At 41.2% G+C, this 25844-nt stretch overlaps 2 protein-coding genes across 3 annotated transcripts in view; one reads left to right on the top strand and one right to left on the bottom strand.

The window, feature by feature from the left end:
* The window catches only part of LYPD1 (LY6/PLAUR domain containing 1), a 39137-nt gene extending 22975 nt beyond the window's left edge, over positions 1–16162 (top strand). The window contains exon 3 of one of the 2 annotated variants that reach the window (XM_008539200.2): positions 14537–16162. In XM_008539200.2, the coding sequence (XP_008537422.1) occupies positions 14537–14772 (236 nt within the window). In that variant the 3' untranslated portion in view covers positions 14773–16162. The remainder of the gene's footprint in view (positions 1–14536) is intronic. The other variant, XM_070581209.1, reaches the window with a different exon arrangement.
* GPR39 (G protein-coupled receptor 39) overlaps positions 14010–25844 on the bottom strand; it is a 190632-nt gene continuing 178797 nt past the window's right edge. Inside the window, exon 2 of the mRNA XM_070581208.1 lies at positions 14010–15726. Within this exon, the coding sequence (XP_070437309.1) occupies positions 15218–15726 (509 nt within the window). The 3' untranslated portion in view covers positions 14010–15217. The remainder of the gene's footprint in view (positions 15727–25844) is intronic.

Raw genomic sequence — 25844 nt, 5'->3', positions numbered from 1 at the left:
CCAAACCCATGGCCGGCTACAGCCCAGCCACCACTTCCTGCCCACGGTGCTGCTGAAGTCATGCAGAGCCGTGGTACCCTTGGCCAAACCTGTCTGATGTTCCAAGGAAGCCCCAGAGCCACGAAGCTGGGCTGTGTTCTGGCTGAGGTGGCGTGGACCCTTGTCTTCCTGCCACCCTGGTGCCACGTGCTGCTGTGTGCTCCAAGTCTCAGAGGGCTCATTCAGTTTATATTTTTCATTTCTATTAATTTGTCATTACAGATGCAATCCATGAATGTATTCCCACTGTACAACATTCAAATACCACTAATAAATCAAAAGTGCCTGCTGACTATAGCCCATCCCTAAAGGGACTACCACTGCTCAGTGAATAGCTTCTGGACCTCTCTGATTTTGCTTAAAGATGTAAACTCACACACTTAGCTCTGTACACACACACACACACACACACACACACATACACAGACAATGCAGGAGCATATATTGTATTGCATTGTGGTTTTTTCTTACATAAATGGTATATTTATATATCATTTGAAAACTCATTTTTCTACTCATTGAGAACCAGATCAATATACAGAGTAATTCAATAATCAGTATATTGAACCAGATCGGTGTAGAGCTCTGCACTTTCAACTGCTTAACTTTCCACTGTACAAATATCCCTTTTTCCTATTAAGGATGCACACATGTGAAAGTGCGTGTGGTTTTGAAGGGTAAATGCTGAGAAGTGGAACTGTTGGATTTGTACATTTTAAATTATTATAGACCCTTCCAAATTGCACTTATGCCAATTTATACTCCAGCAGCAGTTCCTGAGCGGGCCCTTTCTGATTTACTTGCAGCCTCTCGTCTCCTGCGCCCAGGCCTGAGCTCATAGGGGCTGGCTTAAAGGAAAAACAGGAAGACAGACAGACACACACAGGTGCCCCTGTCCTGTGTGTGACCCTGAGACTTGGGCTTCCGGACAACTCTCTGTGGCTCTCTTCTTGAGGGTGTGTTCACTCCCAGGCTCCCTCTGGTGGACACAGCTGGGAAGGGACTTGTGCTACACTGGGAAGGAGAAGGCATCTGTAACGTGGTTCTTTGTGGGCATGGTTTATTTTAGAAGGTTAAAAAAGGTAGTTCATGTGCATTGTTCTGATTTCTAATGGTAAAAAAGGGCCTATAGTTTTTTTCCTACCCCTATCCCATGGCCACCCAGTACCTCTTCCCAGAGACAACGAATATTGTTTCTTTCTTACATATTCCTGCAGGAATAGCTTATGTATATACATACGCAAAATGTATATGTGTATAGTTTTTGCCGTTGTTTCCCCCAGTGGAAGCATATTATACCGTGATAAGCAACGGAGCAGAGCAGTTGAGAGCAGAGACTCTAACGCCAGGCCTCCTGAGTTCAGATCCCAGCTCCACCATATAATCATCTGCACGGCCCCCAAGCAAATTACTTCACCTCTCTCTGTCTCAGCTTCCTCATCTGCATAATGTCCATTTTGCAAAGCTAATATTTGTAGAGCTCTTAAAATTGTATCTGGAATATAGGAAGAAGCATGGATTCATTTGTTAAATAAATAGTAAAAAAAACAAAAGAAAAAGAAGAGAAAAGGAAAGAACTGTCCACCTATACTTTGTTTTTTTATTCATTATTTGTATATATTGTGAAATGATCAATACAATAAGTCTAGTTAACATCTGTCACCACACATAGTTACAAAACATTTTTATCTTGTAAGGCTTTTAAAATCTACTCTCTTAGCAACTTTCAAATATGCAATACAGTATTATTAACTATATCCACCAAGCTGTACATTACATCCCTGTGACTTAATTAATTTATAACTGGAATTTTGTAGCGTTTGACTCCCTTCACCCATTCTACCCATTCACCACACTCTGCCTCTGGCAACCACCAATCTGTTCTCTGTATCTGTGACTTGTTTGTTTGTTTGTTTTTAGATTCCAAGTATAAGTGAAATCATATAGTATTTGTCTTTCTCTGACTTATTTTACTTAATATAATGCCCTAAAGATCCATCTGTGCCATCACAAATGGCAAGATTTTGTTCTTTTTTATGGCTGAATAGTATTCCATTGTATATATATACCACATCTTCTTTATCCATTCATCCATTGATGGACATTTAGGTTGTTTCCATATCTTGGCTATTGTTAAGCTGCAATGAATATGGGAGTGCAGATAGCTTTTCCAAGTAGTGTTTTCATTTTCTTAGGATAAATACCCAGAAGTAGAATTGCTGGATCATACGGAAGTTCTATTTTTAATTTTTTGAGGAACCACCAGACTGTTTTCCATAGTGGCTGCAACAGTCTACATTCCCACCAAGAGTACATAAGGGTTTCCTCTTCCTGACATCTTTGCCAACACTTGATATTTCTTCTTTTTGATAATAGCCATTCTAACAGGTGTAAGGTGATATCTCATTGTGGTTTGGATTTGCATTTCTCTGATGATTACTGATGTTGAGCATCTTTTCATGTACTTCTTGGCCATCTGTATGTCTTCCTCAGAAAAATGTTTATGCACATCCTCTGCCCATTTAATTGGATTGTTTGTTGTTTTGCTATTGAGTTGTATGAGTTCTTTACATTTTTTGAATATTAGCTCCATATCAGATATATGATTTGCAAATATTTTCTTCCATTCAGTAGGTCGCCTTTTCATTTTGTTGATGATTTCCTTTGCTGCACAGGAGCGTGTTATTTTGATATAGTCTCACTTATTTATTTTTGCTTTTTTGCCTTTGGAGTCAGATCTAAAAATTCACAGTAAGACCAGTGTCAAGGAGCTCACTGTCTATGTTTTCTTCCAGGAGTTTTGTGATTTCAGGTCTTATATTCAAGTCTTTAATCCATTTTGAGTAAATTGTTTTGCATGGTATAAGATAGTGGTCCAGTTTCATTCTTTTCCATTGGCTGTCCAGTTTTCCTAACATCATTTATTGAAGAGACTGTCCTTTCCTCATTGTATATTCTTAGCTCCTTTGTTGTAAGTTATTTGACCATGTATGTGTGAGTTTATTTCTGGGCTCTCTATTCTGTTATATTGATCTATGTGTCTGTTTTTATGCCAATACTATACAGCTTTAATTACTATAGCTTTGTAATATAGTTTGAAATTAGGGAGGGTGGTGCCTCCAGCTTTGTTCTCATTATTTTTGGGGGTGTGGAGGGGATAGTTAGGAAGATTGGCTCTGAGCTAACATCCATTGCCAATCTTCCTCTTTTCTTTTCTTTTTTTCCTCCCCAAAGCCCTGGTACATAGTCATATATCCTAGGTGTAAGTCTTTCTAGTTCTTCTATTTGGGATGCCTCCAAAGCATGGTTTCATAAGTGGTGTATAGGTCCGTGCCCAGGCTCTGAACTGCCCATCCCTGGGCTACTGAACTGGAGAACTTAACCACTATGCCACTGGACCAGCCCCCAGCTTTGTTCTTCTTTCTCAAGATTGCTTTGGCCATCCAGGGTCTTTAGTGGTTCTATATAAATTTTAGGATTATTTGTTCTATTTCTGTGAAGAAGGATTGCATTGAATCTGTAGATTGCTTTGGGTAGTATGGACATTTTAATAATATTAATTCTTCCAATCCATGAGCACAGACTATCTTTCCATTTACTTATCTTCTTCCATCTCTTTCATCAATGTCTTCTAGTTTTCAGTGTATGGGTCTTTCACCTCCTTGGTTAAATTTATTTCTAGGTTTTTTTATTCTTTTTGATGCGATTGTATGAAATAGTTTTCTTAACTCTTTCTGATAGTTTGTTATTAGTGTATAGAAACAAAACAGATTTCTGTATACTGATGTTTTTATCCTGCAACTTTACTGAATTCACTTATTCTAACAGTTTTTTGGTGGGGTCTTTAGGATTTTCTATGTATAACATCATGTCATCCGCAAATAGTAATAATTTTACTTCTTCATTTCCAATTTGGATGCCTTTTATTTCTTTTCTTGCCTAATTGCTCTGGCTAGGACTTCCAACACTATGCTGAATAAAAATTGCCAGAGTCGGCACTCTTGTTGTGTTCCTGGTCTTAGAGGAAAAGCTTCAGCTTTTCACTGTTGAGTGTGATGTTAGCTGTGGGCTTATCAAATACAGCTTTTATTATGTTGAGGTATGTTCCCTCTATACACACTTTGTTGAGAGTTTTTATCATGAAAGAATGTTTAATTTTGTCCCATGGTTTTTCTGCATCTATTGAGATGATCATATGATTTTTATCCTTCATTTTGTTAATGTGGTGTATCACATTGATTTGCAAATGTTGAACCAGCCTTGCATCCCTGGAATAAATCCCACTTGATCATGGTGTATGATCTTTTTAATGTATTGTTGAATTTGGTTTGTTAATATTTTATTGAGGTTTGCTTTATGTTTTTGAGATATAATTAACATACAACATTATATTAGTTTCAAGTGTACTACACAATGATTTGATATTTGTATGTATTATGAAATGATCACCACAATAAGTCTAGTTAACATCCATCACCACACAAAATCACGATTTTTTTTTCTTGTGACAAGAACTCTTAAGATCTACTCTCTTAGCAACTTTCATTGCTTTGTCTTTTTACAAAATATCTTGGAGCTTATTTCTCCCTCTTTTACAGCTGCATAATATTCCTTTGTGTGAATGAGCCACTGGGTGTTTACCAGTCCCCTGGTGATGGATAGGGTGATTGTCCATTGTTTTGCTGCTACAAACCACTCTGTGATGAACCTTATATATAGTCATTTTGCACATTTGTGAATATGTCTGTGGGATAAATTCAAAAAAGTGGAAATCCTGGGTCATAGACTACGTGCATTTGTAATATTGATAGGTATTGCCATATTGCTTTCATGGAATTTATACCCTCTTAATTGACAATGTGGGAAAGGGCCTTTTTCCCAAGACTCACAAATATAGTGCTGATAAAGTTTTTGATCTTTGCCCAAACAATAAATAATAATGGTATCTCTATGTAGCTTTATTTTGTATTTCTCTTTATTGTGAGAGAGACTGATGATCTTTTCATATGTTTCAACACCCTTTTTATTTCCTTTTCTATAAACCATCTATTTGCTTTCCTCCATTGTTCTAATGGGCTATTATTAAACCCATTACTGACTTCTAGGACCTTTTTACATATTAAGGAAATTTGCTCTTTGTGGTTTTTAGTTACAATTACTTTCCCCTACATTTCACTTGTCTTTTTACTTAAAGTGGCTTTACTGGACAGTTTTTCTTTTGTATTTTTATATAGTCTAACTTACTAATCTATTCTTTAATGGCTTCTGGGTGTTGTATCATAGAATAGCATTCACTGCTCTTAAATGATAAAAGCAATCTCCAGGTCCCAAAGTTTCTTTTAGCACATTTATGATTTTATTTTTTTTTATGCATTTAAATCTTACATCCACCTGGACTTATCCTGATGAGCATGTAATGATGGAACTGGTAAATAATTCTAAGCCCCAATCTGGCCCTCCCCACTTAGCAACATACCTTAGTTCCTTTCAGCCTGAGCCTTATTCTACATGTCTCCACCCCTTGCCTCTTCAGATTCTCTCCCGTGGCTTTCTTCACCAGTTCCACCTTCACAGGCCACCCTGACTTCCTCATGCCTAAACCCAGGGGTATTTTCTTAAAGCTCCTCAGCTGCCTGTGTAGTGTTCAGTCGCACACTCCTTCCAGGGAAGTTCTCAGAATTCCACACGACCACTTACTATTGGTCTCTGGACCTCCTCCCCTTCCCATCCCGCTTACTGAAGAGCCTAGAATTAACCCAGAAACCTCTTCTTTCTCTACTGAGGCCCTGGGAGAGGCAGTTGGTTTCCACTTCTTTCCAGATTATTAATGATCAGTCTTTCTGTCCCAGCCTCACCCCTCAGCCCATCCCATGTCTCTCAAAGGCAGTGTTACCCGGCCATCTCCACCGCTTTGATTTCAATCAAAAAGATAAGTAAAACGCCTTTCTCTTTTCTCCATGCCCTTTTTAATCTTGAACTTCCCTCTTCTTGTTAGCATAACACCTCCTACTTGCTTTCTCTACCACCACCAACAGTTTAGTACTAGAGCATTTTTCCTTTGTTCTTCTTGAATATCTCCATAATAGGGCCTCCATACCCCAACACCAGCCAGTTGCCCATCACTTGCTTAATATCTGTTGGGTTCACGTTTCCTTTCATCCAGTTAGAAACCTCTTTAATCACGTCTGATCTCACCCACAGCACTTCTAGCTCTAGTCTGCAAGATTTGGACTTGCCCCATGGGAGGCTTATAGTGGCCTATGAGCAGGGAAGCTGCCCTGAGCCTCATGCTCATGAATGGATCATTCTGGCACTCTCATTACTCCTGGGCTTCCTCATGGTCCCCTGGCCTGGAGCAGCCAGCCAGTCAATCAACACACCCCTCTGGTATCAGACTCCCTTCCCTTTTCTCCCTCTCTCTGTCCAATAAATGCCACTTTTTAAATGGAGCTCTCAACCTTTCCCTTCAGAGAGTCTTTTTTGTTGTGTCAGCTCATGAACTGCCAACTTGAGGGCTTGTACCTGGCCACAGATCTGAAACAACCCCACATTCACACACGCTTCCCTTACGAAGATGAATTGTTTCTGACTAAAGCTCTGAGGGTCTCAACAAAAGTACAGATTGCAGGTCTGTTAGGACATCTCTTCATAACCTCATGCACTTTTTTCAGGTTTTTTTAATTAAAATTTTTGTTTATTTTTATTGAGGTGTAATTGACACACAACATCACATCAGTTTCAGCTGTAAAACATAATGATTTGATATTTGTATACAGTGCAAAATGACACCACAATAAGTCTAGTTAACATCCATCACCATGCATACAGAATTTTTTCTTTCTTGTGATAAGAAACTTTTAAGATCTACTCTCTTAGCAACGTTCAAGTATGTAATACAGTATTAACTAGTCACCATGCTGTATATTACAAACCCATGACTTAAGTATTTTATAACCAGAAGTTTGTAGCTTTTGACTCCCTTCACCCATCTCACTCACACTCTGCCTCTGGCAACCACCAATCTGTTCTTTGTATCTATGAGCTTGCCTTTTTTTTTTTTTTTTCAATTCCACATACAAGTGAAATGATATGGTACATGTCTTTATCTGACTTATTTTATTAGCATAATGCTCTCAAGGTCCATCCATGTTGTAACAAATGGCAAGATTTCATTCCTTATTGTGGCTGAATAGTATTCTACTGTATATATATACACCACATCTTCTTTATCCATTCATCCATTGATGGACACTTAGTTGTTTCTGTCTCTTGGTTATTGTAAATAATGCTGCAGTGAAGATGGGGGCGCAGATATCTTTTCCAATTAGTGTTTTTATTTGCTTCAGATAAATACCCAGAAGTGGAATTGCTGCATTCTATGGTAGTTCTCTTTTTAACTTTTTGAGGAACCTCTACACTGTTTTCCATAATGGCTGCACCAATTTACTTTTCCACCAATAGTGCCGAAGGGTTCCCTTTTCTCCACATCTTCGCCACCACTTGTTATTGCTTGTCTTTTTGATAATAGCCATCCTATCAGATGTGAAGTGATATCTCATTATGGTTTTGATTTGCATTTCTCTGATGATTAGTGACATTGAGCATTTTTTCACATACCTATTGACCATCTGTATGTCTGTTTTGGAAAATGTTCAGATCTTTATATTTTTTGGATATTAACCCATTGTATATATGATTTGCAAATATTTTCTTCCATTCAATAATTTGCCTTTTTGTTGATGGGTTCCTCTGCTGTGCAAAACCTTTTTAGTTTGCTGTAGTTTTATTTTTGTTTTTGTTTATTTTTGCTTTTGTTGCTTTTGCTTTTGTATTGCATTGAATCTGTAGATTGCTTTGGGTAGTATGGACATTTTAACAATATTAATTCTTCCAATCCATGAGTATGGACTATATTTCCATTTATTTGTGTCTTTAATTTCCTTTATCAGTGTCTTACAGTTTTCAGTATACAGGTCTTTCACCTCCTTGGTTAAATTTGGTCCTAGGTATTTTATTCTTTTTGGTGCAGTTGTAAGTGGGGTTGTGTTCTTAGTTTCTCTTTCTGATAGTTTGTTATTAGTGTATAGAAACACAATAGATTTCTGTATGTTGATTTTGCATCCTGCAACTTTACTGAAGTCATTTATTAGTTCTAACAGATTTTTGGTGGAATCTTTAAGTTGTTCTATATATAAGATATCATCTGCAAATAGTGACAGTATTACTTCCTTCTTTCCAATTTGGATCCCTTTTGTTTCTTGCCTCATTTCTCTGGCTAGGACTTCCAACACTAGGTTGAATAAAAGAGAATGGGCATGCTTGTCCTGCTCCTGATCTCAGAGAAAAAGCTTTTAGCTTTTCACCATTGAGTATAATGTTAGCTGTGGGTTTGTCATATATGGGCTTTATTATGTTGAGGTATGTTCCCTCTATACCTACTTTGTTGACAGTTTTTATCATGAAAGGATGTTGAATTTTGTCCCATGCTTTTCCTGCATCTGTTGAGATGGTCATATGATTTTTATCCTTCATTTTGTTAATGTGGTGTATCACATTGATTTATTTGCAAATGAGGAACTATCCTTGCATCCCTGGAATAAATCCCACTTGATCAGGGTATATGATCCTTTTAATGTATTGTTGAATTCTTGCTAATATTTTGTTGAGGATTTTGCATCTATGCTTATCAAGGATATTGGCTTGTAATTTTTTTTTTGAGGTGTCTTTGTCTGGTTTTGGTATCAGGATAATGCTGGCCTTAAAATGAGTCTGAAATTGTTCCCTCTTCTCTTATTTTCTGGAAGAGTTTAAGAAGGATTGGTATTGATTCTTCTTCGAATGTTTGGTAGAATTCACTAGTGAAGCCATCTGGCCTTAGATTTTGTTTCTTGGGAGATTTTTGACTACTGATTCAATTTCCTTACTAGTAATTGTTCTGTTCAGATTTTATGTTTCTTCATGATTCAGTCTTGTAAAGTTGTATGTTTCTAGGAACTTATCCATTTCTTTCTAGTTTGTCTAATTTGCTGTATAAATTTTCATAGTAGTCTTTTATGATCCTTTGTATTTCCTTTTTTTTCAAAGGTTGGCACCCCAGCTAACATCTGTTGCCGATCTTTTTTTTAAATTTATTTTTCTTCTCTCCAACACTCCCCGCCCCCAGCTCACAGTTCTATATTCCAGTTGTAGGTCCTTCTGTTCTTGTTATGTGGGACATTGCCTCAGCATGGCTTGATGAGTGGTGCTAGATCTGTGCCCAGGATCCAAACTGGAGAAACCCTGGACCGCTGAAGTGGAGCCCATGAACTCAACCACTCAGCCATGAGGCCAGCCCTGATCCTTTTTATTCCTGTGGTATCAGTTGTAAGATCTCCTTTCATTTCTGATTTTATTTGAGTCCTCTCTCTTTTTTTCTTAGTAAGTCTAGCTAAAAGTTTGTCAATTTTGTTTATCTTTTCAAAGAACTAGATCTTTGTTTTATTGATCTTTTCTGTTAACTTTTTAGTCTCTATTTCATTAAATTTTGCTCTGATCTTTGTTAATTCCTTCCTTTTACTAACTTTGGGCTTCATTTGTTCTTTTTCTAGTTCTTTGAGGTGTAAAGTTAGGTTGCTTGGGATTTTTCTTGTTTCTTGAGGTAAGCTTTTATTGCTATGAACTTCCCTCTTAGAACTGCTTTTGCTGCACCCTGTAAGTTTTAGCATGTTGTATTTCTATTTTCATTTGTCTCAAGGTATTTTTCCATCTCTCTTTCATGTTCTTCATTGAATCTGTTGGTTGTTTAACAGTATATTGTTTAATCTACACCTATTTGTGAATTTCCAGTTTTCTTCTTGTAATTGATTTCTAGCTTCTTATCATTGTGGTTGGAAAAGATTCTTGATAAGATTTCAATTTTCTTAAATTTGTTAAGACTTGTTTTGTGGCCTAACATATGATCCTGGAGAATGTTCCATGTGCAATTGAGAAGAATGTATATTCTGTTGCTTTCGGATGAATATTCTGTATATATCTGTTTATATATATATATATATATATTCTGTATATATCTGGGCCAATGTGTCATTTAATTAAGGCCAATGTTTCCTTATTGATTTTCTGTCTGGATGATCTACCCATTGATGTTTCTCCCTTTAGGTCTGTTAGTATTTGCTTGATATATTTAGGTGCTCCTATATTGGGTACATAAATATTTACAAATATTGTATCCTCTTGTTGGATTGACCCCTCTATTGTTACATCATGCCCTTCTTTGTCTCTCATTACAGTCTTTATTTTAAAGTCTATTTTGCCTGATATAAGTAAAGCTATCCCAGTTTTCCTTTGGTTTCCATTTGCACGGAATACTTTTTTCCATCCCTTCACTTTCAGTTTGCATGTCCTTACATCTGAAGTGAATCTCTTGTAGGCAGCATGGAGTTGGGTCTTGGTTTTTTATCCACTCAGCCACTTTGTCTTTTGATTGGAGAATTTAGTCCATTTACATTTAAAGTAATTAGTGGTAAGAATGTACTTATTGCCATTTTGTTCACTGTTGTCCAGCTGTTTTGTAGTTCCTCTGTTCCTTTCTACTTCTCTTGCTCTCTTCCTTTGTGGTTTGATGACTTTCTTTAGTGGCATGCTTAGATTACTTTCTCATTATCTTTTGTGTATCTACTACAGGTTTTTGCTTTAGGTTACCATGAGGCTTACATACAACAACTTATATTTATAACAGTCTAAGTTGATAACTTAAGTTTGAGTACATTTTAAAGCTCTACATTTTTGTTGTCCCCTTACCACATTTTGTTTTTGATGTCACATTTTACATCTTTTTATCTTGTGTATTCCTTAAATATTTATTGTACTTAGTTATTTTTACTACTTTTGTCTTTTGACATTCATGCTACTTTTTAAATGATTAATTCACTAGCTTTCCTATATATTTACCTTCACCTTTACCTAAGATTTATACTTTCATGTATTTTCTTATTACTAATTAGTGCCCTTTCTTTCCGGCTTAAAGAAATCCCTTTAACATTTCTTGTAAGGCCAGTTTAGTGGTGATGAATATCTTTAGCTTTCGCTTGTTTGGAACACTCTCTCCCTCCTTCAAACGTCAATGATAACTTTGCAAGAGAGACCATTCTTGGTTGGAAGGCTGTTCTTTTCAGCACTTTGAACACATCATGCCACTCCCTTCTGGCCTGCAAAATTTCTGCTGAAAAGTCTGATAGTCTTATGGGGGTTCCCTTGTATGTAATAAGCTATTTTTCTCTTGCTGCTTTTAAGATTCTTTCCTTGTCCTTAACTTTTGATATTTTAATTATATTGTGTCTTGGCATGTGTCTCTTTGGGTTCTTATCATTTGGAACCCTCTGGTCTTCCTGGATCTGGACATCTGTTTCCTTCCCCAGGTTAGGGAAGTTTCCAGCTATTGTTTCTTCAAATAAGTTTTCTGCCCCATTCTCTCTTTCTTCTCCTTCTGGGACTCCTATAATGTGAATGTTATTCTGTTGATGTTGTTCCTTAAAGTTAGCTTCATATTTTTTCATTCTTTTTTCTTTTCGCTCTGATTGAGTGAATTCTCTGCCCTGTCTTCCAGTTTACTGATCCTTTTATCTTCATCTAGATTGCTGTTGAGGCACTCTAGTGTATGCTATTTCAATTATTGTATTCTTCAGCTCTGTGACTTCTGTTTGGTACCTTCTTATATTTTATATCTCTTTGTTGAAGCTCTCACTGTATTCATCCATTCTTCTCCCAAGTTCAGTGAGCATCTTTGTGACCATTACTCTGAACTCTTTATCAGGTAAATTGTTTATGTCCACGTCATTAAGGTTTTTTCCTGAAGTTTTACCTTGGTCTTTTGTTAGGAACATACTCCTTTGTTTCTTCATTTTGCTTGGCTCACTTTGTTGGTTTGTATGCATTAGATGAAACAGCCACCTCTCCCAGTCTTGAATGGTTGACCTTGTATAGGAGATCAACCCTATTGTTCAACCCCACTCTAGTGCATGGTTCTCTCTCAAACCTTTGTGATTTTCGAAGCAGCCTATTTTTAATAACTCCTAGTAGTTGGGGTGTGCCACAAACAGTCAGGATCCCAAAGGGGAGGATCTCAGTCAGCCCTTAGATTCAGGCTGTTGGAAGCCAGACCCTCAGGCAGCAGCTTTTAAAGTGTGCATATATATATACACAGTCCTCTGGGACTACAAGCATAAGCCCCACTGCCCACAAAAGCCAGGTGATTTGGAGGTGTCCCCTGGGTGGTAGTCACAAAAATGGAGGTTCCTCTCATGCATTATTTATCTAACTAACCTACCCCATCACTGATTTTTAGCCCTACAAAGTTAGACTTTAGAAAAGTCCCCAGCCATGCCTCTAAGTAAAAATGCAAACTGCAGAACAGCATATAGGATGTGAAACTATTAACAAATGTGCACACACACACACACACACACTTTATTTCTCCATGGGCACACATGTAAATATATAGAAACAGACTTGGAAAGAGGCATCCCAAATTGATAAAATTTCTTACCTCTGAGGAGGACCTGGGATTGCAAGGGGAATGTTCAAGGGGCATTTTCACCTTACCTGACTGTCTGAAATTTTTATAGTGAAAAATATATTCAGTACTTATTTTTGAATTTCTAAAATTCACTTAAAGGAAAAAAGGCCATTGAAGTTAAACTGGCAAATGGCAGTTAGCACTTTTAATATTTATTTAATAAAAAGAGTAAAATTTAATTTACTAAAATGGGCAAAGGATAGAAAATGTAAAGATGATGGGAAATCTATAAATGGGAAATGCCCTGTAGCATGTTCCTTAGAAATCAAGCAGTGCTCCTCCATCCCCTGACACATCCTCTGTCCACGGGCTTCATCTTACCAGAGCAGCTACCTTCCAGGATTTTCTAACAAAGTGTTAGAAAATCACTCCTTACAAATGTGCAGTTTTGGGGGGGAAAATGACATAAAATTGCATGTTTTCATGTAAATGTAAAGTGTTTCTTTACCTTCTACTTGGAAGTTTTAGGCAGTTCGATTCTTTACTGTTTCTCCAGTGCCCAAAGCAGCAGTTCTCAAGGGGCAGGAAAAGGACCCAAACCAAAGCCACACCAGCAATGACACATCCCTGCAGGGAGTCAGAAGGAAAGGAGCCCTGGCTGCTGGTGGAATGTTTTGTGTTCCTTGGCTGTGCAGGCCAGCAAACAGGCTAAAGCCAGTCACATCCAGGTCCAGCTTTAGTAATTAAGACATGTCATTGACATGTCTTTGGTCATATCATCTCTCTATAAAGGAGAAAAATTTATTGATACAAAATGGCCACACATACACACACCAAAAGCTATCTTCAGAGTAAAGCTACCCCACTAAAACAATTATTTTTGTGGTTCACTGGCTGTCTGCTTTGCTATATAATAATACAGACTTGATGGCATGGAACCAGAATGTTTGTTAGGTTCACATCCTAGCTGCTCCACTTTCTAGTAGTGTGACCTTGGGCAAGTTACTAAACCTCTCTTGCCTTTAGGCTCCCTGTCTGCATAATGGGGCCTCCCTTGTAGTGTTGTTGTGGGTAGTAAATTAGCTAGTACACTATAGCCCTCTGAGGAGTGTCCTGCGTACAGGAAAGCACCTAAATAATCTTAGCTATTATTATTTGAATTGAGTAAACTTCCAACTTTAAGAAGTCAAATGATTATCCAAGACACTCTAATTTGATGACTATGCTGAAATTTGGATGTGACACATGCTCCTTAAGATGGGCCCTCCAGTCTTATCAAGAAGCTCCTTTCTGTGCCCAAATCTTGTATTATTAAGTAAGTGTTGGCTGTGTGATACTGACTTGGCAAATGCCATATGTTCTAAGGGCAAATCTTCTCAGGGAAAAAGGCTGCCCTGGGCTCACCATCAGCCAGGCCACCCCTTCACTAAACCCAGTGGACACCTCAAACCTGGGAAAAAATATCAATCACAGCTCCTTCAGTAGGGATATGATTTATTCCCATTGGGATTTGGTCTTTATTCAGAGAATTCCAGGATTTAATAAAAACACATAGTTGAGAGCCATCTCTCTGTGGTCGCTTATAAAGTAATAACAGAGATAAGATCTAGACGCACAGCTTGTAATCCTCTCTGGCATGAGATCGTTTGAAGCAAAAAAAAAAAAAGCTAAATAAAAAGTTGTGTGTCTAGTATACAGTGTAAATTCAAACTTTGAAAAAAATAAACTTTGATTTTGACAGCTCTATTCACTGGTATTAGCATCTCAAATAGCTTTTGGAACCATTTTGTCAAAAGTAGTGAAATGACTGCCTTCTTCAAATATCTTGTGTATTTGGGGGGGGGAGGGGGCTCGAGGACACAACCTGAAGCACCTCCTTGGCCCCACCAAGTCTCTGGGCTGTGGGAAGAGTAAGGAAGAGCTGTCTATTGGGATTTGGGCTCAGAGGGACACTGTCCTTTGGCCAGCACAGGTTAACCCAGCTCCTTTGGGTCTGTGTTGCAGGGATCATGTACCGCAAGTCATGTGCATCATCAGCGGCCTGCCTCATCGCCTCTGCTGGGTACCAATCCTTCTGCTCCCCAGGAAAACTGAACTCAGTGTGCATCAGCTGCTGCAACACCCCTCTTTGCAACGGGCCCCGGCCCAAGAAAAGGAGCAGTTCTGCCTCGGCCCTTTGGCCAGGGCTTCCCACCACCATCCTGTTCCTCAAATTAGCCCTCTTCTTGGCACACTGCTGAAGCTGAAGGAGGTGCCAGCCCCTCCTGCATTGTTCTCCTGGCCCTCACGCCCCACTCTCCCTGAGATTCTTCTGGGTGTCCCTTTTTTCTGGGTAGGGAGGGGAGTCTCTGTTTTCTTTTAGTTCCTTTACAGATAATGAAAGAGCTCAGTGTAAAACGTTTTTGTAAGCTCTGAATACATTCAGTCTGACTGAATTTTCAGTGTGTACTTAAAGGAAGGAAGGGGATGGAATGCAAGTTCGCGCCCCCCACCCCCCCACGACCCCGGCCTGTGACCAGAGTTAAGGCAACTTAGAAGATACTTAGGTGTCCATCTGCCTTTTTCAAGGCCCTTAGCTTCCACGCCTGTTCCTTATGGGGACACAGTTGGTCACTGCCGTGTGAGGGTAATGTTGCTTCTGTTGGGGGAGGGTCGGGTGGCGCTCAAGGCTTCCTTACTTGACACTCACACTTCATGCTCCTGAAAACCATTTTCTGCAGCAGAATTAGCTGGTTTCGTCTCAGAGTTGGGCTCTGATGACTCAGGACTCAATTGCTGCGGTTTAGACTCGGGCTTGGCCTCGCTCTGGAAAGTGCTTAAGGAAACCTTGTTAGTTCTCCTCGCAGAGGAATTGCGCCAGGAAGCCCTGAAGAGTAACGGGCGGTGCGCAGAGCGGGCGCTGTCCATGGTGGAAGCGACATGGGCGCGCAGGCGCTTCTCTTGGTTGGCGTGCAGCAGCGTCAGACGGCAGCGCAGAACCTGCCCGAACACCTTGCGGAACTGCTGCGAGGACACGTTGTACAGAAGCGGGTTGATGACCGAGCTCAGGTAGAAGAAGATGTCCGAGAACGGGAGGAGGGTCATGTACGCCCGGAAGTAGGTCCTCGTCCAGTCGTGCTTGGGTTTGGCCGCAGCCATGATCCTCCGAATCTGGTTAGGCATCCAGCAGACGGCCAAGGTCACAACAATCAGCCCTGAGAAGGCAAGAAGACAAGAGAAAGAAAGAAAAAAAAAACCACAACAGCATGAGAACAACAACAACAAAAACATAAAATATTTAGCCCCTCAGTTCTGTGTTTACTGGCCAGGAAATGGTACCAATTTTTCAATGTTGTGCTTGACAGCTTCTTTTGCCACTAGCAAAAAAGAATTTCACACTGTTTCAATGCTGGGGGAGTTGACTGTGTTAAAGACCATTAAATGCTTTAGACAGTTTATTTATACCTGTTGATGCCTGTTAATTTTTAAAATGTTTTCATTGTTGTTTATGTATCCAGGAAGTGTTTTATGTAGTCCATAAATGTGGTTTCGCTTTTTGTTTTAAAGAAATAGATGTATACAGTATAGCCATATCAGATGAAACAACATTTGTATTTTAAAGAATGTCCGCATAAAGAAGACCCAATGATATTTTTAAGACAAATGGAAGTGGTGTCCCTTTGGTAATGAAGAAGCATATCTAATGACACTGATTTTGCATTCAGTTTCAGGGAAAGCAAAATCAAGATTAGGACGTCACCAAGAATGTTTGTTGGACATATCTTTACTAGGTGTGCATACTTATAATTACAATGCTTATATCTTCAAAAGCACTTCTTCTTTTCAAACGTTTTCAGACATATCTATCTTCCACCTTTATGGGGGGAAAGACAATTATCCAAAAACAATGGAAAATATAAAACTTCTTTCTGGTTCAGCCAGTAATGTGCTCATTGCCTTTTCAGCACTGAGCTACAGCATCAATAGCCCAGAAATGATCAGGTCCTAAAGAGACACCATTCAGTGGCCCCCTACCTGGATCAAACGTTGACTGCATGGACATATGTTTGCATGCCCACATATTTGCATTGCAACTTACACAATCCTTGCTATTTCTATGACTTCTGACAGAGAAAAGATGCTATATTGACCACAGACAACTGATATCATGAGTGTCATGAGCATTTCTCCACAGTGACTGAAGTAAAAAGAACCAAATCACTAAGAAAAGGGACCCAAGACACCAGATCTCATGTGGAAGAGCTGGTATCTTAAAGCTGTGTTTTGGATTTTCAGAAATGCTGCCTCCCTCTCTTAAATTATAATAAGGAAAATTCATTCACATTTTCAAACCTTCTGATTTTCTAGGAAACCACAGGGAAGCAATTATTGGCAATGATCCCTTCCTGCCTCTGATCAATGGCAAATATTTCAGTATTAAATGCTCCAGGAAAAATAGCCATGTTCACACAACCAGGGTTGGCCTTCCTGCACACACCTGAATGTCCCTTTCCTGGTGGCAGAGCAGCCCTAGATGCATTCTCTGGCATTGAAATAACCCAGTTCTCCTAATAACAAATCCTCCACAAATCCCAGCTGTCAGCAAAGAGGGCTCTGGGAACTCTGCTCCCTTGTTAATTTCCAAGGATTTCGCCTGCCAAACCTCAGTCCAACCTTGAAATAAAACCAATTTGCCTATTTCTTTCTTTGAGTTTGCAACCCTGAGAACACTCAATGAATCTAAAAATAAAATCGGCAAAGTAACATATTGATCTGATGAAAAGGTTAAAAGAAATCACCTTAAGTCAAGAGTATATTCTGAACTACCTAGTTAAAGCTTCTGGATGGGAACAAAAATCCTTATTTTTCTGATTTTTAAAAAAATACCTTTTAGGGCCAGCCCGGTGGCGCAGCAGTTAAGTGTGCATGTTCAGCTTTGGTGGCCTGGGGTTCGCCGGTTCAGATCCCAGGTGTGGACATGGCACCGCCTTGGCAAGCCATGCTGTGGTAGGCATCCCACATATAAAGTAGAGGAAGATGGGCACAGATGTTAGCTCAGGGCCAGTCTTCCTCAGAAAAAGAGGAGGATTGGCAGCAGATGTTAGCTCAGGGCTAATCTTCCTCAAAAAACCACCAAACAAACAAATAAATACTTGACTAGGAAATCGAGACTTTCTTTTCCACTGCTTTGAGAAGCATGGATGCTTCCAACCACCTATGCTATTCCAAGTGTGTTCTTAAGTTACCTTTCCTCGTTTTTATCTCATGTAGCTCTGACTGAAAGGTTCAGCTCATTAATTGTGAAGGAGCTAGGAAGCTCACCAAACCTAGGGAAGTGACATGTCTTCACAAAGTTTTCAATTTTTTCTCTTCCCTGCTACTGAATTTCAGAGAATAAGTACAACCATCTTCATCTGAGGACTTGTTTCCTAGAATATGGGAATGGAGCACAGGGTTTTAGATGTGTGCTATGCTACACTGTGGGAGGTTATACTTCAGGCGGCAAGAATCTAGAAAGGCTGTGAGAACTCCCTTGTACTTACCACAGGTGGAACATAGCACAGCTTTTAAAGCCAGCGGAAGAAAGGCAATGAGAAAAGAAAGCGGGGCTGTGGAGCAAGAGGAAAGAACTTCTGTCCTGTCTCTTCTCCTGTTCTCTTGATCTCTTGTTGGCACAACCTTTATTCTTCTGTTACCTTCACCTCCTTGCCTGGCATCAGTTGTCCTTAATTGACCATCCCATCAAAAGCAACAAAGTTCAGTAAAAAGCAAGACCCGGCAACCCAGGCATGAGGCAAGGGACAGATTTTGTGGCCTGGTTTGCAGTTTTAGCTGGGAGAGAAGTCTTGCTCTGAATTGGAAATCAACTGAAGCAAACAAGTGGGGGACACCTTAGTCCAAATAAGTGTCAGAAAATGGGGAACCAGACCTGAGATACTTCAATGGTGAGAGAAAGACTTTCTCGGTGTAGAAATAGGTAGATTTGATAGCAAATAGGAACTTGGAGAACAAAATGGACAGGGATTAAAGACCAGACATTGGACAGGTCTTGAGAGATAATCAAGAACAATCCTGAATACTTATTGAGTTTTTCCTGTGTCAGGTTCTGTGCTAAGCCCTCTGCTAATTTCCTATGCATGTCTCACTCCTAACAACAGCCTGGTGAGATCAAAACTGCCATCATCTTCATCTTATAGATGAGGAAGTGGAGTCCCAGAGAAGGTTAGTTGCCGATGTGCTATAATTAGGACACATGCCTGCCAGGCTCCAAAATCTATGGTATTTTTTTCTCAAAGACACCATATTGTCTGTTTCTTCTATGTTTAGTTTGAAAAATACAGAAAATACAATCAAGAAAGTAAACATGAGCCATAATTCTTCCATATAGAATGGATATAAAGCAGCACTGCCCACTAGAAATATAATGTAAGCTACATGTCACTTAAAATTTCGATGATCCACACGCAAAACATAAAGAGACAGGGGAAATCAGTTTCAATAATATCTTTAATCCAATATACCCCAAATATCATTTCATCTGCAGTTTCAACATGCAATCAACCTAAAATTATTCATGAGATGTTTTACATTCGTTTCTCATACCAAGTCTTTGAAATCTAAGGGTGGCTTTTACTCTTCGAGCACATTTCAATTGGGCCCAGCCACATGTGGCTACAGTAGTGGACAGCACAGGTTGAAGTAATCCTTCACAGCCCCTCCCCAGAGTGACAAGCCTCCCTATTTCCTCCTCTCCTCATTCCCCCAACTGTCCCCTTCCCAACCACACACCCAGAGAGTCCTGTCAAATCAGGGAAACCCCCAAGGAACCTCCCCACTAGCCTGTATTATCATCCTAAGATTCTGATAAGGCAACCCAGGTTGATTCCTGATCATATTTCTTTCTTTTGGAGGAAGATTAGCCCTGAGCTAACATCTGCCGCCAATCCTCCTCTTTTTGCTGAGGAAGCCTGGCCCTGAGCTAACATCCATGCCCATCTTCCTCTACTTTATATGTGGGACGCCTGCCACAGCATGGCTTGCCAAGCAGTGCCATGTCCGCACCCAGAATCCAAACCGGCGAACCCTGGGCTGCCAAGAAGCAGAACATGTGAACTTAACCGCTGCGCCACTGGGCCGGCCCCTCTGATCATATTTCTGAGTATGCATTCTTGGCTCTAGGGTAGAACAGGTTTAGCCAGTCTTTCCACATAAAGCCTTCCACATAAGGAGACTATATATTATCTAAAGCCAAAATATTCAGAAAGCACAAAATTATATTTGGCATTTCTCATTCTAAACCTTGCCTAGTCATTCTAGAATAACACAGATTGTCCCATATCCCTGGCAAGGCTGTTGGAATATACTCCTCTCCCCTCAAGAAGCGGTGGGAAAAATGACTGGTACCTTTCCTCTTGTGCTTTGACAGATAATTTTATACTAAGAAAATGGAGCATTGGGCATACAGGTACAGCCCATGGCACACGTGGGCATGTGTCCATGGGTGACATACTAGAGGCTAGCCTCTGGTTGGGGGATGGGAAGGGTCAAACAAGTCCCCTTGTAAAATTTGTCATTTATAATGACAGGTAATTGCTCATTTTTACATTTGAAAAAAAAGTGTCCATTATTTTAGGTGTAGAATGTAATTCACATTGTAGAGAATAAGTAATATGGCCAAAGGTAACTTTTTATTCTAGCTGTTTACACCTGGTTCAGCTCTAGTCCCAGCTACTCAGTAGCTGACACAAAGCTTTAAAGTCTTATTCACGCCCTAATAGAGTATACTAAAGATTTGACTAAATTTATGTTTGGCTGCAATCAATTTGGACTTGTATATTACGTTTGGAAAAATCTATAATGCTTTAGTCTGTGTGGTATAACATGCAGCCTGCAGTTAAATAACTTTAGTGTAAACTTGAATGAAGATCAGTGAACTGAACTCAGTCGTGTAAAGCAGGTAAACTGTTTTAACTGAATTACTGATAGATCTGTATTGTACTCCAGACAGCCTTGCACTCTGGGTTAAGAAATATCATATCTATCTGTCCACATAAAGTACGTCCATTTTTCCTCCTTGATCACTACTCTGAAATGACAAGAGCCATTAGACGATGACATAGATTTATTCTTGGCAGAATAATGTTGTTTAAAAAACAGAAGTACTGCAGATGTCCAACAACAGCCCGCACTGAAGGCTGACATTTCAACAGCATTCACACCAGCCTGCCTGGTTGTCTTCGCCCAGTAAGCTACGCCACCTAGGAAGTGAGAGCATGCAAACATCTGACACTGTTTTCTCCCCTCTATGCTTTAAAGTGAAGGTAACTATTTGCGTGTTCCCCGGAATTCATTTTAGAGTCATCAGAGAATGGGAGAGCAGGAGAGGACCCTGGAGACCAGCCGTAGATCTGCCTTGTCCCACAAATGATGACACTGAGGCTAAGTGATTCACATAGGATCTCACAGGATCAGGACGGCAGGACTCCCTCTGCCTTGCATACTGCCCAGAACACTGGATTCTTCCCTAGAGTGACAAGCCTATCATTATTTTTAATTGTGGTTTCTTTTTTTAAAGATTGGCCCTGAGCTCACATCTGTTGCCATTTTTTTTTTCTTCTTCTCCCCAAGGCCCCCTCCAGTACATAGTTGTATATTCTAGTTGCAGGTCCTTCTGGTTGTGCTATGTGGGACGCCACCTCAGCATGGCTTGATGAGTGGTGCTAGGTCTGCACCCAGGATCCAAACCAGCAAAGCCCTGGGCCACCAAAGCGGAGGGCGCAAACTTAATCACTTAGCCATGGGGCCGGCCCCTAAATGTAGTGTTTTTTGTTTTTCCCAGTTTTAGGGTCAAGTGTTGACCATTCAAGGCATGGGATGCAATAAGAGGCTGGACCTCTCAGACCTAGCTAAAGTCACCACAATACCTCATCTATACGCTGTCTAGATTCAGTTTTAGAATAAAGCCCCTCAAGAACAAGCCTACACCAAAGCTCCAGAGCACGTTTTCCCCTCAAAGGAAGGTGAAGTCCAGCCAAAGGGAGCTGAAGAATGTTTGGAAAACAAGGAATGACTCCAGGTCATGACCTCATGACCAAGCCTATAAGAACTCCATCTGTCTGTCGATCTACCTGTCTGTCTGTCCATCCATTCATCCATCTATCTTACATAAGATGCTAGAAAAGAATACTTAGCTTGTACTAAGCAGAAAAGATCTGGAAATTTGATTTTTCCCCGAGCAAAGACATTTTGTGTGATTTAAAGAAATCCCGGGGCCAGCTCCGTGGCCGAGTGGTTAAGTTCGCGCTTTCCGCTGCGGCGGCCCAGGGTTCAGATCCTGGGCGCGGACATGGCACCGCTTGTCAGGCCATGTTGAGGCGGCGTCCCACATCCCACAACTAGAAGGACCTGCAACTAAGATATACAACTATGTACCGGAGGGGTTTGGGAAATAAAGCAGGGAAAAAAAAAAAAAAAAGATTGGCAACAGTTGTTAGCCCAGGTGCCAATCCTTAAAAAAAAAGAAATCCCAAAGATTTGCTGTTCCACCTGGTGTTGGAGTTCCCTTTTACTGAATTGTTGAAGCCTTGAGGGTGCAGAGGGGATGCTGACGATGATTTAGGACTTCTCTGATTAGTATAGCTCTCCATCCTTTTCCTGCCCCAATATTCCAATTTCTCTCTAACCCCGACCACAGTAAGCAGGAGTTAGCTATCTCCCCTTCCCTTTTTTTCCCCCAACTTAAGTTCTTTGTACTTTGTTTATTCACTTGGCAAACATTTCTGGACTTGCTGGGGTCTACTATATAAAAAGCCGAGGAGGACAAGGCAGCCACAGCCTGGTGACTGTTTGCAAAGGGCCCTAAGAGCAGTCTGGGCAGAGGATTACAGCAGCAAAGGGGAGGGCTGGCTGACCTTCCCACAGGCAGGAACACTCAGACAAAAAATTAAAGGAGAGGAAGAGTCAATCTGGAAAAGGGCAGCCAGGCAAAGACACAGCATGAGCAGGGGCTGGAGGCATGCGACTATCGCTTACCTTCTGAGAGCTGTGAGGCTCAGTGTGGCTAGAACAATGGAGTGGGTGGAGGCAGTGGGAAATGAGGACATCAGAGAACACTCCATCAGGTTTTGTGGACAATAAATTAATTTGCAGAGGAGCATCTGCGTGTCAATTGACATTTAAACAGCAGTTGCCAGTGGAAAGTAAGCATATGGTTAGTTGAATGAAGAGCCAGGAAGAGACAAATACATCCAATAAAAGGTTTTAGCACTTTCTCCATTTATATCTTTATGTTTGCCAATCTGCTTCTGCCAACCAGTTGAGACAGTGATCTCACTCACTGACTTTGTCCGACCCAAGGAGCCGAAATCAGCACCAACCTTGGGTTAGTTTCTAACCTCTAAGACAGTGGTTCTCAAAGAGGGGTTCCCGGAACAGCAGCATCAGCACCACCTGGGAACTTGTTAGAAATGCAGAGTCTCAGGCCTCACCCCATCCCTACTGAATTAGAGACTCTGGGGGTGGGACCTGGCAGTCTGTGGTTAACAAGCCCACAGGTTGATTTTGATGCTCAGGCAAGTTTGAGAACCACTAGTCTAAAAGAAGCACAAATTGAGGTGTAGCCTGGATCAGTGGGCATTTGTGGAGCCCGTTCACTGTCACATGCTTATCTCTGAAGCATCATGTTTTGAGCATCTGCAGTCTGAGCTGACAGTATCTGAGAACCCGTCCCTCCTTGACAACCACCCCACCAGTCCCTCTCACTCCCCAGCATGGCCCTCTCCCTTGGCCTGCCTTTCTTCTCCTCTCCTTTCACCCTTTCCTCTCCCTTCTCAACACTCCTTTCCTTTTCCCTCTTCATTTCTCCTCTTAATTCACATGTTTCTCCAGTAAGCAAAGCAATGGCATCTCTCCTTTCTCTTCTCTCTGCTTTGTTTCCTCTTCCTCCTCTCTATCTTTTCCCAAGATCACCATAACCCAAGCCATCTGCAGCCCTAGCTTATGTTGCCAGCACACACCTTCTCCCTTTCCATTATTTTCTTGGATGGCTTTGAGAAAGTGACTCATCAGCTACAGGCAAGTTCCTTCAGAGCTAACAGGTGGCTTCCTGGGCTAAGTGTGTCAAAGGAAAGTGGAGAGGCTTTGGAAGCAATACATAGGGGATGTGAGGGCCGTGGGTGTTGGCCATGCTCTGGACACCCTGACCCCCCAACTGAGAGCAAGCTCTATGTCCTCTGTCCTCTGACCCTGCCACTTTGCAGTCACTTTTCCAGTGACCTCTCAGCTTGGTGACACTCCTGCCTTCTTTTCTACTGAGAAATGTTCTTCGAGAGAAGACAGAAGAGCTTTTGGGATTTGGTTTACAGAGAAGGGAATAGGCCACAGTTTTAAAATGATGTAAAGGCCACAGATGGCTGCTTCTGTCCATGAAGACAAATGATTTGATGTCCCATCCTTGCCCCAGCTATTTGATGGAGCCCGGGAAAGGACTCTGTCCCCAATGTGGTTCCATCGACCATGTTGAGGCCAGAGACCCAGATTCCAAATGGCCTGCAATTTGCTAAGCATTTCATCCATCTTATTCCGCTCTAGAAGCTTTAATGCAAGAAGAAAAACTATAAATTGCTACAATAGCAAATATATATTTCTAAAACAAGCCCTCCTGTCTAGGAGCTGTAGGACAGCCACTTGCACTCAAAGTAAGCAGCATTTAGGGTCATCATCATGGTTTAGTCCCTCTGTTCCTTTATGAATGCATGGTAAATGATCAACTGGAATCCGTTAAATAAATATTTTTCTATGTGGAGCTTAACTGTATGCAGCTGTGTGGCTTTCTATACAAACAGTCTGTTCCGAATCCACTGATAGTAAAGTCTCCAAGTGTGGTGTAGCTACAGAAGCCCATTGCTGTTTCTCAGCAAGACAGGGGAAGCCAAATGCTTCCTCCCTAGTAACACATGGCCCAGGAGTGGGTGGCGGTAACGAGCCTGCCTGGGAAGCTGTGGACCATGTGATGGCCGGGCCATCCCCGCTAGTGGATCACCTCATACCACCCAGCACTGGCCATCCACTCATCAACACTCATTAACAGCAGAAAGGCTGCAGTTTCTCATAGAATTTAGTTCCCTACAAATGGTAGAGAATTGAAGCCCAGAATGCTAGACCTGAAAAAACCTGAGATGAGTCTACTGTGAGCCAGCCAAATCCTCAGAGAAGTGGGGTGAGGTGCCAAAATTCATACAGCCCAGGAGCCCAAACATAGAGGCTCCCAGTCTGGTGATGTCTGCACTGGCCATGAACTCCCCTTTGAGTCCAGCGAAGCCAAGCAGCCCTCAGATGCAGCACAAACTCAGCCAAGCCCACACGGCAGAGGTAACAAGGGCCTTTCAGGAGTGTGGGGACAGTGAGCATGCCTGCAGATCTTGCTCTCTGCCTCTCTCCTTTCCAGGCTCCTTGCTTGGCCCCCTCTGTGCAGTGGGACCTGGGAGAGCTAGTGCTAAGTACCTGTAACTAAGGCAGGCCAGGCCCAGATGGGGCAAGCAGCCCCGCAGTCTGTTCTCTCTGGTCTCTAGGCCTCTGCACATGCTGATCCTTCTGCCTGGACCACATCTTCCTCATCTTCTCTCTTCCTCCCTCCTTCTCTCACCCCGACTGCTCATGCTTTGTCCAGCTCTTCTTCTACAAGTTTCTGCTTAGCATCACTGTCTCCAGGAAGCCTTCCTTGTCTCCAGAAGGATGTATCAAGTTCTCTACTATGAGTTCATCAGCACCTTCTACTCCGGCCCCCGTCATCATAACACTGCAGTATAAACTAGACCATAAATCCATGAGGGCAGGATGCCCCATCTTCACTGTTGTATCCTCAGCATATAACAGAAAATCTTTACATAGTGATTGCTCAATAAATGTGTGGAGGAGGGAGGGAGGATGCTTGAGGTGCCTAAGGAGGTGCATAGGAGGGCATTTAACATGCATTCATCTAACGTACAGAGAATGAATTTGAAGCTAGCTTCCCCATCCAGAGGGGTCAATGCGAACCCTCCTGAAGCAGGGCCTAGTGCCTGGATTATTTCTATCCTCCTGCCTGATAATGAGTGAGTGGAAATTGAAAGAAGGGGTCACCTTCTCCTTCAAGTAAGACTAGAACCCCCAGGTGCAAGAAGGAGGTCCAGACAGGGGTTGAGGAGTCTTGGGTTCTGGAAGTGCCTGCAGAGGCCAGCAGCTTCTCCCTCCCCTCTGTGCTATCCCTCGTTCTGTAGACTAAAAACTTGTTCTTTAACTCTTTCTTTTCAAGATGGCCTCATGGGGTACAAACAGAGTATGAATGAGGTCAACA

Source organism: Equus przewalskii, chromosome 17 (assembly GCF_037783145.1).
Source record: "Equus przewalskii isolate Varuska chromosome 17, EquPr2, whole genome shotgun sequence".
Classification (NCBI taxonomy): Eukaryota; Metazoa; Chordata; class Mammalia; order Perissodactyla; family Equidae; genus Equus; species Equus przewalskii.
The sequence above is the reverse complement of the archived record's forward strand: the minus strand, read 5'-3'. Positions and strand labels throughout refer to the sequence as shown.